At 43.8% G+C, this 12,638-nt stretch overlaps 1 protein-coding gene across 1 annotated transcript in view; it reads right to left on the reverse strand.

Moving 5' to 3' along the window:
• Window positions 1–499: 499 nt before the first annotated feature.
• Window positions 500–12,638, reverse strand: part of HEG1 (heart development protein with EGF like domains 1) — a 115,551-nt gene continuing 103,412 nt past the window's right edge. The window contains exons 13-19 of the mRNA XM_060262311.1: window positions 12,399–12,559; window positions 9,405–9,539; window positions 5,418–5,460; window positions 5,247–5,284; window positions 4,462–4,549; window positions 2,962–3,136; window positions 500–806 (exon numbers count right to left, since the gene is read on the reverse strand). Coding sequence (XP_060118294.1) covers window positions 657–806; window positions 2,962–3,136; window positions 4,462–4,549; window positions 5,247–5,284; window positions 5,418–5,460; window positions 9,405–9,539; window positions 12,399–12,559 — 790 coding nt within the window. The 3' untranslated portion in view covers window positions 500–656. The remainder of the gene's footprint in view (window positions 807–2,961; window positions 3,137–4,461; window positions 4,550–5,246; window positions 5,285–5,417; window positions 5,461–9,404; window positions 9,540–12,398; window positions 12,560–12,638) is intronic.

Here is a 12,638-nt window from a genome sequence, read left to right on the forward strand (position 1 = left end):
AATGAGTGAGCTTACAAGGAAACCAGAGGGCATCTTTTGCTGAACAACTCCCCCTCCCCACACACCCCAAACCAGAACAAGGACATTGCAAATTGTTCAAGGACTTCCTTGTCCCTATGTCACTTTTGTATGTATATGCGCAGCATCTGGTAAGCATATCACTAGTACCTATTAACAGATACTTAGCAGTTGAGAACAGCCTCATCCATAAAACTCACTTAAGCCAAAGGTTGGCCAATACAAACACAGAACTAGAGATTATTATCTGTAAACACAACACACCCTAGTGGCATTCAGTTTAGGGTACCACCCATAGTGTTTGGTTAGTTTTGCATTAGTGGTCTATTATCAAATTCTTCTTATGTATAGCCATTAGTGGTGAGGAAAAAATGAAGAATATATGCAGTAACGCCATGAAACGCTTTGCCTGCTTCCTACAGAGCTGAAGGTCGAACTCTGGTAGAGCCTTCGGCTTGCTTTCAAAAGCAACTAAAAATGGCTCCTTTCGGGTAACTCTGCTCCATGTGCTTTGCAGTTTCAAAGTCCCTCTTCCGTGGGCAATTGTGATAACATTTGAATTGTTTGACGGCAGAGCGTCCCCAGCAAATGTAGCCTGTGACAACTTGCCCACTTTTCATGCCCCCTCCTGCAATTGCTCAAAAGTAATCTCTTCTTCTGCTGTCATCACTAATGAAAGAAGGGTTGTATTGCCCAGGATAGATGCAGGAGTGCCGGGAACCTGGTAAACCAGTATAGGGAGGATATAATCCATTTCTTTCTAGTTCAGGGTTCCGTAGGTTTGCAGGCTACAAACACAGACAAACAGGAAGGAAGGAAGGAAAGAAAGAAAGAACTAATCAGTAAGTTCCATTTATCATTTATGTAATATCAATACAAGATGTTATTATGAAGTGAAAAAAGAAAGCATGACAAAGAAGAATCTCTATGTATCATTACAATAGGTAGTGCTTTACAGAGTAACTTTTATCTCCATGCCACCTTCACACTCTCGCTCTACTCTCTCCTTACTGTCTCCAACCCAATTTAAAATATTTGAATATCTGAACTTGGAAATGATGCAAATTTGATCTAACCCAGGGAAATGTACTGTTGATGAATTATTTGGCCATCTCCTCAGATAACATGCCAGGAGGCAAGTTTTGTCCTGACATTTTTGTTTGCATAAATAAACTACAGGAATCTATCGTTCCAGGAAGCCAGAGCACTAGGCAAATACAAAATATAATGGATTTGTTTTGTACTCTGGTCTGGCACATACCCATGCACTATTGGGGAAACCTTAATGGTCGCTAATAAGCCAGGATCAGAAAAGGCATATGAGCAGCACCCCATTCCTACCTTTTAGGGAAAATTCTTAACCAAGTACGTGAAGACAGTGAAGTGATATGAGGGCACCACTTTGTTGTGGAATAAGGAAGTTTAAGCTTAGACTATGTGTGGAAGACGGCATGCGCTGAGAGAAGCCAACAGCTTGCTCGACCTCTCCTTAGAACTATTATCTTAAAAGCTCAAAAAGAATATGACTAGTCCACCCTCAAGGTTAATTAAAAGAAGAAATTGATGTAGGAGTCTCTGGAGAACGAAGGAATTTTTATTTGAGCGTTCAGAGGGTAAGAAAGCAATTATTTATTACCCTTTTAAGGCGATAACGCCCAGGGGGAACATAAAGCTCTCATTAGGCTCATTGGAAGTGGGTGAAATGGCGAAGACTATAAAAGAGCTTTCTGAACAACTGTCTGTATTTCAAAATATTGTAACAACTTCTCAGGAACAGATAAGAACAGAAATTAGAACAGTGAAGGAAGCTGTTACAGACTTAGCAGCTGAACTTAAAGAAACAATGCAGATGGCTTCCACAGCTAATGAGCTGGCTACTAAAAATAAACAAAAAATCGAACAGCTATCTAGCCAGCTTATAGCGCTATCAGACCGGAATAGGAGAGTCAACCTTATATTTGCAAGGATCTCAGAAGAGATAAACAATAAGCTTTTAGAAGGAACACTTAGAGATTGGATAGAAGAAAATGGGGTTAAGGTACAACCCCAAGAAATTGAAAGAACCCACAGATTGCAGAGGAGAGGAGAAGGAGGAGCCCCACGGGATGTCATTAAATTCACAAGAGAAAGGGTACAACAAGAAGTATATAAAACTTTGAAAAAGAAGAAGGATTTGACCTTTAGAGGAAATAAAGTCTGGGTAAGAGAGGACTTTTGTCAAGAAACTATTAAGAAAAAAAAAACTATGTGTGGAAGACATGGCACTCAGGAGTAGTTTGCTGTTATTAGCAAGCCTCATCGGGCTGTTAGATCCCAGAGACAGAGGTCATTTGAGCCAGGAAAAAGGTCTCCTTGGCTTCCTAGCTGATGCCCAGGGAAGAATATCTCATTGAGACCAAGATAAGGATCTGAGATCTTGGGAAATGCTAACAGTGACTTGACTAGGGGAAGTAATGGAGATCGTTCCATGCCTCCCAGCTGCCCTTCCCATCATGATAGGCTGTTGAATACAGGCAGGTGACCACTGTGAACTGAATGCACATCAGCCTCCCTTAAAAGCAGTGACTTGATGTGTCTGTCCCCTTAGTAACTGCATCAGTACCATAGAACAAGAACAACAGAGCAAACGGAGGAGTTACGTTACACATTTCAGGGAAATATGATAAGTAGACTGTAGGGCACTTCTCTCCACATATAAATTTGTATAGCCTAGCAGATAAAGAATGATTTCTAGACATGTACCATATAATTATGCTCAATTACTGCTTCCCGTAATTCTTGTTCTGTATTAAAGCACTGATCCGGAAGCATGGGAAGATGGATCTGTGCTTCCTACACTTAAAAATGATCACAGAATAAAAGTACTTGGATCAAAGCATAGTATACAGTTTCTCCAGATTTCCTAATAATATAAACAACAACGAGAAGTTCAGAAATTACTACCATGTAATGAATATCTGTCATCTGCAATAGGTTTTTAGTGCTCCCGTTCTCTTGCATTTCAATGGTTTCTCTCCCCCAATCCTGAGCTCGAGGGTTTTTGGGATATTCAGCGTAAGGTGACATCTGGAAGTCTCCACTTTTGAAGATTAGCTTGCTTATGTCATTTTTATTCTTCCTGGGGGAAAACAATGTACATTTAAAATTACAAAAAAAAACCCCCAAGATCCCAAGAGGGCTGTGGAATCCATGAGCTGGTGCCTGGAGGCAGTTTTGGAGTCGACAGAGCTAACGAGCTGAAACTTAATTCTGACAAAACAGAGCTGCTGCTGGTGTGAAGAAGGTCTGATCCAGGAAATGGGTTACTCCCTCTTGTGGACGGGGTTGCACTTCCTCTAAAGGAACAGGTTTACAGCTTGGGGTTGCTCCTGGACCCAGGCCTCCTGTTAGATAAACAGGTGGAACCAGTGGTCAGGGATGCCTTTCAACAGCTTCAGCTGGTGAACCAGCTGGAAACCTTCCTGGGCAGGAAAGGTCTTGCCACTGTGTTGCATACCCTGGTAACAGCTAGATTAGGTTACTGCAATGTGCTCTCTCTAAGGCTGCCCCTGATGACTGTCTAGAAGCTACAGTTGGTACCGAATGCTGTATCCAGAGAGTTGACTGGAGTGTTTCATAGGGCACGTATCACTCTAGCCTTGTTCCATCTATTCTGGTTTTTCTCCAGGCTCAATTCAAGGTGCTACAACTGACCTTTAAAGCCCTGCATGGCCTGGGACTAATATAACGTATAGAATGCCTTCTCCAATATGAACCTACCCATTCATCCATCCTCAGAGACCTTGCTCTAGTGTCCATCACTACCTGAGGCTAGATGGGTGGGACTAGAGAAAGAACTTTCTCATCTATGGCACCAATAGCAGGAGATTCCCTTCCACTGGTTTCTTCCACCAGTGGGTGAAGATTTTTTTTTTTTTTGCATACCTGCAGTAATTATTATTGGACCTCCTCTGATATTGCCTGTGATTTGTTTTTATTGAATTATTATATAATTTTAAATGTTTTTAATTTTTCAAATATTTTAATGTTTTCATGTGCACCACCTTGGGGGCCCTATCAGGTGGTAAGGCGGCACAAAAACCTTTTAAATAAAAATAAAATAAATATAAAGCCCCCTGTTTTCATGTCTATTTGGTTTTGGGGGAGAAGTCCCCCCAACATACTTATACTTTTCATAGTTCGTGATGTCATCAACCTGGTACTCTCAACATATTCCATTTTGAAGTGTGTGTTGCTCTGAAACTTTAGACATCCCTGAGGGTTTTTTTTTGCAAAAAATACAAAAATGCTAATTAATTTTGAAATATATGCCGATGTATACCAACTATCCAACAAAAATATTGGTTGATATATACATTTTCCCCAAACTGAAAATTAATTTGGTTTTATGCTCTGTAACTTCTGTTAAAAAACCCCAACAGGCACTGGGCTGAGAATACCTACTGGCAGCATGTGACTATGAGAGCGATCCCCAAGATGAGCAGAAGACCTCCTCCAGCAGCCGCAATCACAATGGTGATTAGCTGATAAGCTAAAATAGAAACAGAATTGAACATAAGAACATAAGAGAAGCCATGTTGGATCAGGCCAATGGCCCATCCAGTCCAACACTGTGTCACACAGTGGCCAAACATTTTATATATACATACACACACACACACTGTGGCTAATAGCCACTGATGGACCTCTGCTCCATATTTTTATCTAACCCCCTCTTGAAGGTGGCCATGCTTGTGGCCGCCACCACCTCCTGTGGCAGTGAATTCCACATGTTATTCACCCTTTGGCTGAAGAAGTACCTCCTTTTATCTTTTCTAACTCGACTGCTCAGCAATTTCATTGAATGCCCACGAGTTCTTGTATTGTGAGAAAGGGAGAAAAGGACTTCTTTCTCAACCTTCTCCATCCCATGCATAATCTTGTAAACCTCTATCATGTCACCCCGCAGTCGATGTTTCAGTTACAAGCTGCTTCTCTTACAGTGAAAATTTGCTGTCGCCTGCCTGTTGCCTCCCTTAGCCCTGAGCTGCTATGGTGTTGTGGAATGGGCACAAACATGCAACTGGTGGAAGAAGGTTCAGCTCATTTGTTGGCAAATGGAGTGGCTTCTTTGAAGGAACTAAAAAACCAGTTTCATTACAGTAACACTGGGTGGCTGCGCGAAGGACTGATTGATGTTTGCAAATAGGTGGGACAGAGTAAGGGATGCTGCTAGACAGGATACTTACGATTCCCACAGTTGAATCCTCCCAATCCAAATGGGCAACTGTAACAGAAGAAAGATGTCATATGTTCAGTAGGTAAGCCTTAACTGAAGCTATATCAAAATAATGAAACAGCATCTATTTGGGGGTAGAGGGATGGGAACCAAAGATAATGAATTCTACGGTTTCTGATACCTCACACAAGTGTCATTTTCAAGTGTATACCCATCTTCACAGGCTAAAAAAAAAGAGAGAAATGCCCATTAGCACACATAAAGAATATGGGTGATTGGGACTTGGAGATTTACTTTGAGAGGGGGGTCTTCTCCTCTGCATTTTAGCAGGTTAGGCTGAGCGTGCGAGTGGCCCAAGGTCACCCAGCAAGCTTCTGGCTTCCATGGCAGAATTTAAACCTGGGTCTCCAAGATCCTAATCTTACTCACTAAATACTAATACTGGCTGGCTGTAATAACAGTTTTACAATATTTACAATGATTTTCAGAAAGCATCCCCCCCCCAATGACGCTACATATTCATTTAACGATCATTTCAACAGCCTTGGCATATCCAGTTTGAAGTCCTTCACCACCAATAAACAGGTAAATAATTGCTGAGATTCTCCAGAAAGATCATTTATTTATTTGTATTATTTGTAAGTGGGTTTGCCTGTGTCATTTATAGAGTTTGTATCTCCGCTACCTGGCATTACGTTTTATGGCACACGTGGCTTGGCTCAACAAAGTAGGCTTCCCAAATCCCCCGCCTTGCCTGGTGACCCCCGATTTGGAGCCTTCTTCCCCCACTAGCCAAAAATCTGGAAAGCGGGGGGGAATGGCGGCCCTTCCCACCCAGCCCCGATCTCAGCAGCTTTTCCTTGCCCTGCGCTTCCCACCCAGCCCCCATCGCAGCAGCCTTTCTTCAGTTTTCCCAGGCTGCTTCCCGCCCCAATCAGCTGGCTGGCAGGGGGGGGGGAGAGGCAGCCCCGCCCGCAAAGGACCATGTGCCTTTGCACCTCCAGAGGCTTGACTTGAAAGGCTTCCATTTAGGATAGTGTGTCTGTGTGTGTTTCTGTGAAGAAGCTGGCAGCAAATGATGAGTAGAGAGGCTGATCCGCTGCTTCAGACTGGCCAGAAAGAGGGGGGGGGGGAGAGGGAAACGTCTTCATTATTTCCTATGTGATCGATTCTCATAGGGTATAATGGGGAATTGTTCTGGAGGTTTCGGGGACTCTGGGGGAGCTGTTTTTTGAGGTAGAGGCACCAAATTTTCAATATAGTATCTAGTGCCTCTTCCCAAAGTCCCCCCCAAGTTTCAAAACGATTGGACCAGGGGGTCCAATTCTATGAGCCCCAAAAGAAGGTGCCCCTATCCTTCATTATTTCCTATGGAAGGAAGACATTTAAAAAGGTGTGCTGTCCCTTTAAATGTGAGGTTCCAGAACTCTCTTGGAGTTCAATTATGCTTGTCACACCCTTGTTCCTGGCTCCTCCCCCAGCATTTCCTGGCTCCACCCCCAAAGTCCCCAGATATTTCTTGAATTGGACTTGGCAACCCTACAACAAAGTAATATTTATGTCTGGTGCTTGTAACAAATAAGTTTGACACCTCTGGTTAGGGTTTTCAAGGTAAGACACTAACGAAGGTCGTTTGTCAGGGCCTTCCTCTGTACAGTGACCCTGGGTCTCTCCAAGCGCTAACCAGAGTCAACCCTGCTTCGTTCCCGAGATCTGATGAGATCAGGATAGTCTGGGCTATCCAGGTCTGGCTACAATGCATACAGTTGTACAGAACCAGAAAAATGATGACCAGAGCCAGGGCCTTTTCTGTTGTAGCTCCATGCTGGTGGAATGAGCTCCCTGAGGAGGTTAGGGCCCTGCGAGAGCTCATACAGTTCCACAGGGCCTGCAAGATGGCGCTCTTCCACCAGGCATTTGTCAGTTAAGATCACGGGCTACCACAGACTTCGAAACATTTGGACCACCTCTAGCAGCTATCCGTTTTATCAAATAGATTGCAATCTAAAAATCAATAGCACTTGAAATGTTTTATTTTTTATGATTTTATGGGGTTTTTTTTAAAGGTCTTAATGTACTTTTTATATTTCATGTATATACATGACCTGAGCTTGCTTTGGTGGGGAGGGTGGGATATATAAATACCGTATTTTTCGGTCCATAAGGCACTCCGGACCATAGGACGCACATTCCTCCTGGGGGGGGGGGACCTGCTGCCTCCGCCTCCGATCCCGGCGCTTCCCCCGCGCCTGCCTGCCTGGCTCCAGCTCTGCTTCAGCAAGCATTGGGTTCGCTCCACACTGCCCCCACCGCAAACCCAGCGCTTCGCGAGCGCCGGCTGCAGAGGGGGCGGCGTGCTTTCTCCGTGCCTGTCTGCCTGGCTCCAGCCCTGATACTTAAAGCAAGCACCGGGATTGGAGGGTGGAGGGAGCGATCCCGGCGCTTGCTGTAAGCGTCAGAGCTGGAGCCAGGCAGACAGGCACGGAGGAAGCACGCTGCCCCCTCTGCAGCCGGCGCTCGCGAAGCGCTGGGTTTGCGGTGGGGGCAGCGTGGAGCGATCCCAGTGCTTGCTGGAAGCAGAGCTGGAGCCAGGCAGGCAGGCAGGCGCGGGGGAAGCGCCGGGATCGGAGGCGGTGGCAGCAGATCCCCCCCCCCCCGGAGGAAGGTACGCCCTATCGTCCCTTCGCTCCATAAGACGCACACACTCCCCCCCCCATTTTGTTTTTTGGGGGGAGTGCGTCTTATGGTCCGAAAAATACGGTAAATAACCTTCAAATCCCAATGAAACCAGAAACCAGCAGATCTTCAGGACTGTCTCTCCCTGTACGTGGCCTTAGAGCCTTGTGCTCTGCAGACTAACATCTTCTTGTAGTCACAGCTACAATGTGATCAGTGATGTCCAACAGAATTATTTAGGTGAATGTGTCATCCACCTTTTAAAAATCTGGGTAAACCCTTTGTCACTGCTCATCTGGAATGAGATGAAGGAAGAAAGAATTTTATTTGCTGCTTTTGGAGAGCGGATGAAACAGAGAAATAACTGTGCTGTGCCCTCTCTAAAAATGGAACTTTTGTCACAGACCCCTCCCTGGCCTACTCCCTCTTATTCTTTTCACTGGATTTTTCTGGCTTACACTTTTGCTGTGCAAAAGGATAATACTATTGCTGCACAGAGAGTAACCAAATTAAGATATCCTCAGTTTCTACCATACATCAACCAGAGAAAATCTAAGCTGTTAGTGCTTATTTACAGCGATGAGGTTCTTAACACGCACAGATACACACCGATTTCCAACTAGCACTGCTTCTGTTTTCCGAAGCGCATGCTATCAATTTCCCACCAGTCGCTTTGCAGTTGCATATTGATGTGAGTTCAATCCTGGTGGAAGATGGGTTCAGGTAATCGGTTCAAGGTTGACTCAAAAAGTCGGTAAAATGAGTACCCAGCTTGCCGGGGGGAAAGTGTAGATGACTGGGGAAGGAAATGGCAAACTACCCTGTAAAAAGCCTGCTGCAAAAACGCTGTGATGCGACGTCACCCCAGAGTTGGAAAAAAGTGGTACTTGAAGAAGAAGAAGAAGAAGAAGAAGATATTGGATTTATATCCCGCCCTCCACTCCAAAGAGTCTCAGAGCGGCTCACAATCTCCTTTACCTTCCTCCCCCACAACAGACACCCTGTGAGGCAGGTGGGGCTGGAGAGTGCTCTCACAGCAGCTGCCCTTTCAAGGACAACCTCTGCCAGAGCTATGGCTGACCCACGGCCATTCCAGCAGGTGCAAGTGGAGGAGTGGGGAATCAAACCCGGTTCTCCCAGATAAGAGTCCGCACACTTAACCACTACACCAAACTGGATCTCCTTTATCTTTTTAAAAATTGATCTGGGGCTCCTTCCAATGCCCAACATGGCATCATAATCCTTAAAAGACAGCATCACAAAACCGCAAGGGTAACTGGAGGGAGCCCCGTGTCAAAATGCGCCTGCTGAGCAACTGGTGGGAAACTGATCATTTGCGCCAGGGGAAACAGAAGCCTGCGGGTGGAGCAACCTAAGTGAGAAATTGGTCACACACAACCCCCCCTCCTCACTGATCCACAAAAAATCCTTCAAACTGGAACCAAAAGATTAAAGAAGAATCCCAGCAAACCAGCTGTCTAAGCCAAAATACCTCTGCAAGAATGATCCAGTTTGTTGTATCTGAAGTATCCAGGCTTGCACTGGCACTCTGCAATGCCATCAAAGTCCATGCATGCAGAAGTTTCTTTATCACATTCCGGATCTTTGTGTTTGCACAGACCACCAGCTATAATAAGAACATTGTGGAAATCATAACCAGCATGCCTTGACTAGAATATCTGGCTTCGAATACCACACCAGAATTAGACTCTGCTTATGCAACTTACTTTACTCCATTATGCCTGGCTGTGATTACTAAGAGCCAGCATGGGTTTCTCAAGAACAAGTCATGTCAGACTAACCTGATCTCTTTTTTTTTGAGAAAGTGACTACCTTCCTGGATCAGGGGAATGCTGTAGACATTGTTTATCTTGATTTCAGTAAGGCTTTTGATAAGGTTCCACATACTATCCTTGTTGACAAGTTGGTAAAATGTGGTTTGGATCCTGTTACCATTAGGTGGATCTGTAACTGGTTGACAGATCACACCCAAAGAGTGCTTGTGAATGGTTCCTCATTCTCTTGGAGAGGAGTGACAAGTGGAGTGCCTCAAGGATCTGTCCTGGGACCTGTTTTGGTCAACATCTTTAGAAATGATTTGGATGAAGGAATAAAGGGGATGCTTATTAAATTTGCAGATGACACTAAATTGGGATGAGTTGCTAATACAGTAGAAGACAGAAACAGGATACAGCAGGGGTGGCCAACGGTAGCTCCCCAGATGTTTTTTGCCTACAACTCCCATCAGCCCCAGTCAGCATGGCCAATGATTGGAGTTGTAGGCAAAAACATCTGGAGACCTACCGCTGGCCACCCCTGGGATACAGGATGACCTTGACAGGCTGGAAAACTGGGCTGAAAACAATAAAATGAATTTTAACAGGGATAAATGTAAAGTTCTGCATTTAGGTAGGAAAAATCCAATGCATGGTTATAGGATGGGGGAGATTTGTCTTAGCAGTAGTATGTGTGAAAAGGATCTAGGGGTCTTAGTGGACCGTACGCTGAACATGAGTCAACAGTGTGATGTGGTGACTAAAAAGGCAAATGCAATTTTGGGCTGTATCAACAGAAGAATAGTATCCAGATCATGTGAAGTGATGGTATCACTTTGCTCTGGCAAGACCTCACCTGGAGTATTGTGTTCAGTTTTGGGCACCACATTTTAAGGATATAGACAAGCTGGAACGGGTCCAGAGGAGGGCGACAAAGATGGTGAGGGGTCTAGAGAGGGGTCTATGAAGAAAGGTTGAAGGAGCTGGGCATGTTTAGTTTGGAGAGGAGGCAGCTGAGAGGTGATATGGTCACGATCTTCAAGTACTTGAAGGGCTGTCATCTAGAGGATGGTGTGTAATTGTTTTCTGTGGCCCCAGAAGGTAGGACCAGAACCAATGGGTTGAAATTAAATCAAAAGAGTTTCTAGCTCAACATTAGGAAGAACTTCCTGAAAGTTAGAGCGGTTCCTCAGTGGAACTGGCTTCCTCAGGAGGTGGTGGGCTCTGCTTCCTTGGAGGTTTTTGAACAGAGGCTAGATGGCCATCTCACAGCTATGAAGATCCTCTGAATTTAGGGGGAGGTATCTGTGAGTTTCCTGCACTGTGCAGGGGGTTGGACTAGATAACCCTGGAGGTCCCTTCCAACTCTATGATTCCCATTTGAAATAGCTTACAGTACCAGCCGTGACAAGTCTTGCTCATATTTAAAAACAAACAAAAATAGACCCACGTTTTTGTTTTGTGCTATCAGAATGGCTAAATCACAGGTTTGATTATGAACACATGGAATCAATTTTTTTTCTTTATCTAAGTCTCAACTAACGGCTCCTGCAAAATATAGTACTCAAAAGATGGTGTACCTGTTGTCTGTCCTTATACCAAAGCTTCATTGTTACTCAGTCCAGAAAGTATGTGGTAAAAAGCGACATTATTTTTAAAATTTCAGAGAAAGTAACAACTTCCCTCACAACCTGATACCTAACTTAGAACTTAATGCATAGCATAAACCAGTAATATTTACCATAGTAACGAAAGAACACACAAAGGCAGAAAATATTTTTAATTGTAAATCATTTAAAAATGTCTGAAATGACTGGCGTAAAGCATGTTTTTTTTCATTAATAATTTGTGTGTGTGTGTGTGTGTTCTTATTAAAAGGAAGTACTTCTTCACCCAAAGGGTGATTAACATGTGGAATTCACTGCCACAGGAGGTGGTGGCGGCCACAAGTATAGCCACCTTCAAGAGGGGGTTAGATAAAAATATGGAGCACAGGTCCATCAGTGGCTATTAGCCACAGTGTGTGTGTATATATATATATATTTTGCCACTGTGTGACACAGAGTGTTGGACTGGATGGGCCGTTGGCCTGATCCAACATGGCTTCTCTTATGTTCTTATGTTCCACTGCTATGTATATCCTTAACAGGCCCTGATACATCTGTAGAGGCTATTTAACATTATAATTATGACTATTGTGCTAATATCCTGATCGGGGGGAAAAAACCTTCCTAAAGAAATTCTGCTACATTCTAATCATTCTGAATATCTTTGCAACTCTGATATAAGAAAAAGAAAATAATTTGCTGTATACCTATTCTTGCCTTTGCATCTCTAAGAAGCATTTTTAGATCATCTGGGTATTAGTTCAAACTATGGAGTTAAGATAAGACTCCTGTTATTTAGAACTGGCTATGATTCAGTGCTGAATCTCTACGATAAAAGGCCTGTACACAATGACCTTAATCCCACAGTGTAACCCGCCTTTCATTGACTAGAGTGCTTTTGTCAGGAAACAGATCCTACACATAAGTAGAAAGAAAAGTTTATTTTATTCTATACAGGCTTTTAAGATACGTTGTTTCAGTGAATGAAAGCTTTTCAAAGAAAACTTTGAAAAAAACTATATTTTATCCTTTGTTCTTTTCAAGATTTAAAAAAAAAACATTGAATAGCAGTTCAAGCTGTTATCTGTACTAATCTCAGTTTACCTCTGTGGAGCTGGAGAAGGCTAGACATGAACTGGCAAGTCTCTGAGGACACTTTGCAAGCTTGGATGTGGCTTTGCACAGTGCTGACTATGTCATAAAGGGTGACACTGGAGACCACAGAAAAGGTGCTCATGATGGAAACTTGGACGATACCTGATTGCCTGCAGGAAGAGTGGGGGGGGGGAATCAAAACTCTACATTCATCATATTGACTTTGTAAAAGCATAACATGTATGAGTG

This window comes from Heteronotia binoei, chromosome 21 (genome assembly GCF_032191835.1).
Source record: "Heteronotia binoei isolate CCM8104 ecotype False Entrance Well chromosome 21, APGP_CSIRO_Hbin_v1, whole genome shotgun sequence".
Classification (NCBI taxonomy): domain Eukaryota; kingdom Metazoa; phylum Chordata; class Lepidosauria; order Squamata; family Gekkonidae; genus Heteronotia; species Heteronotia binoei.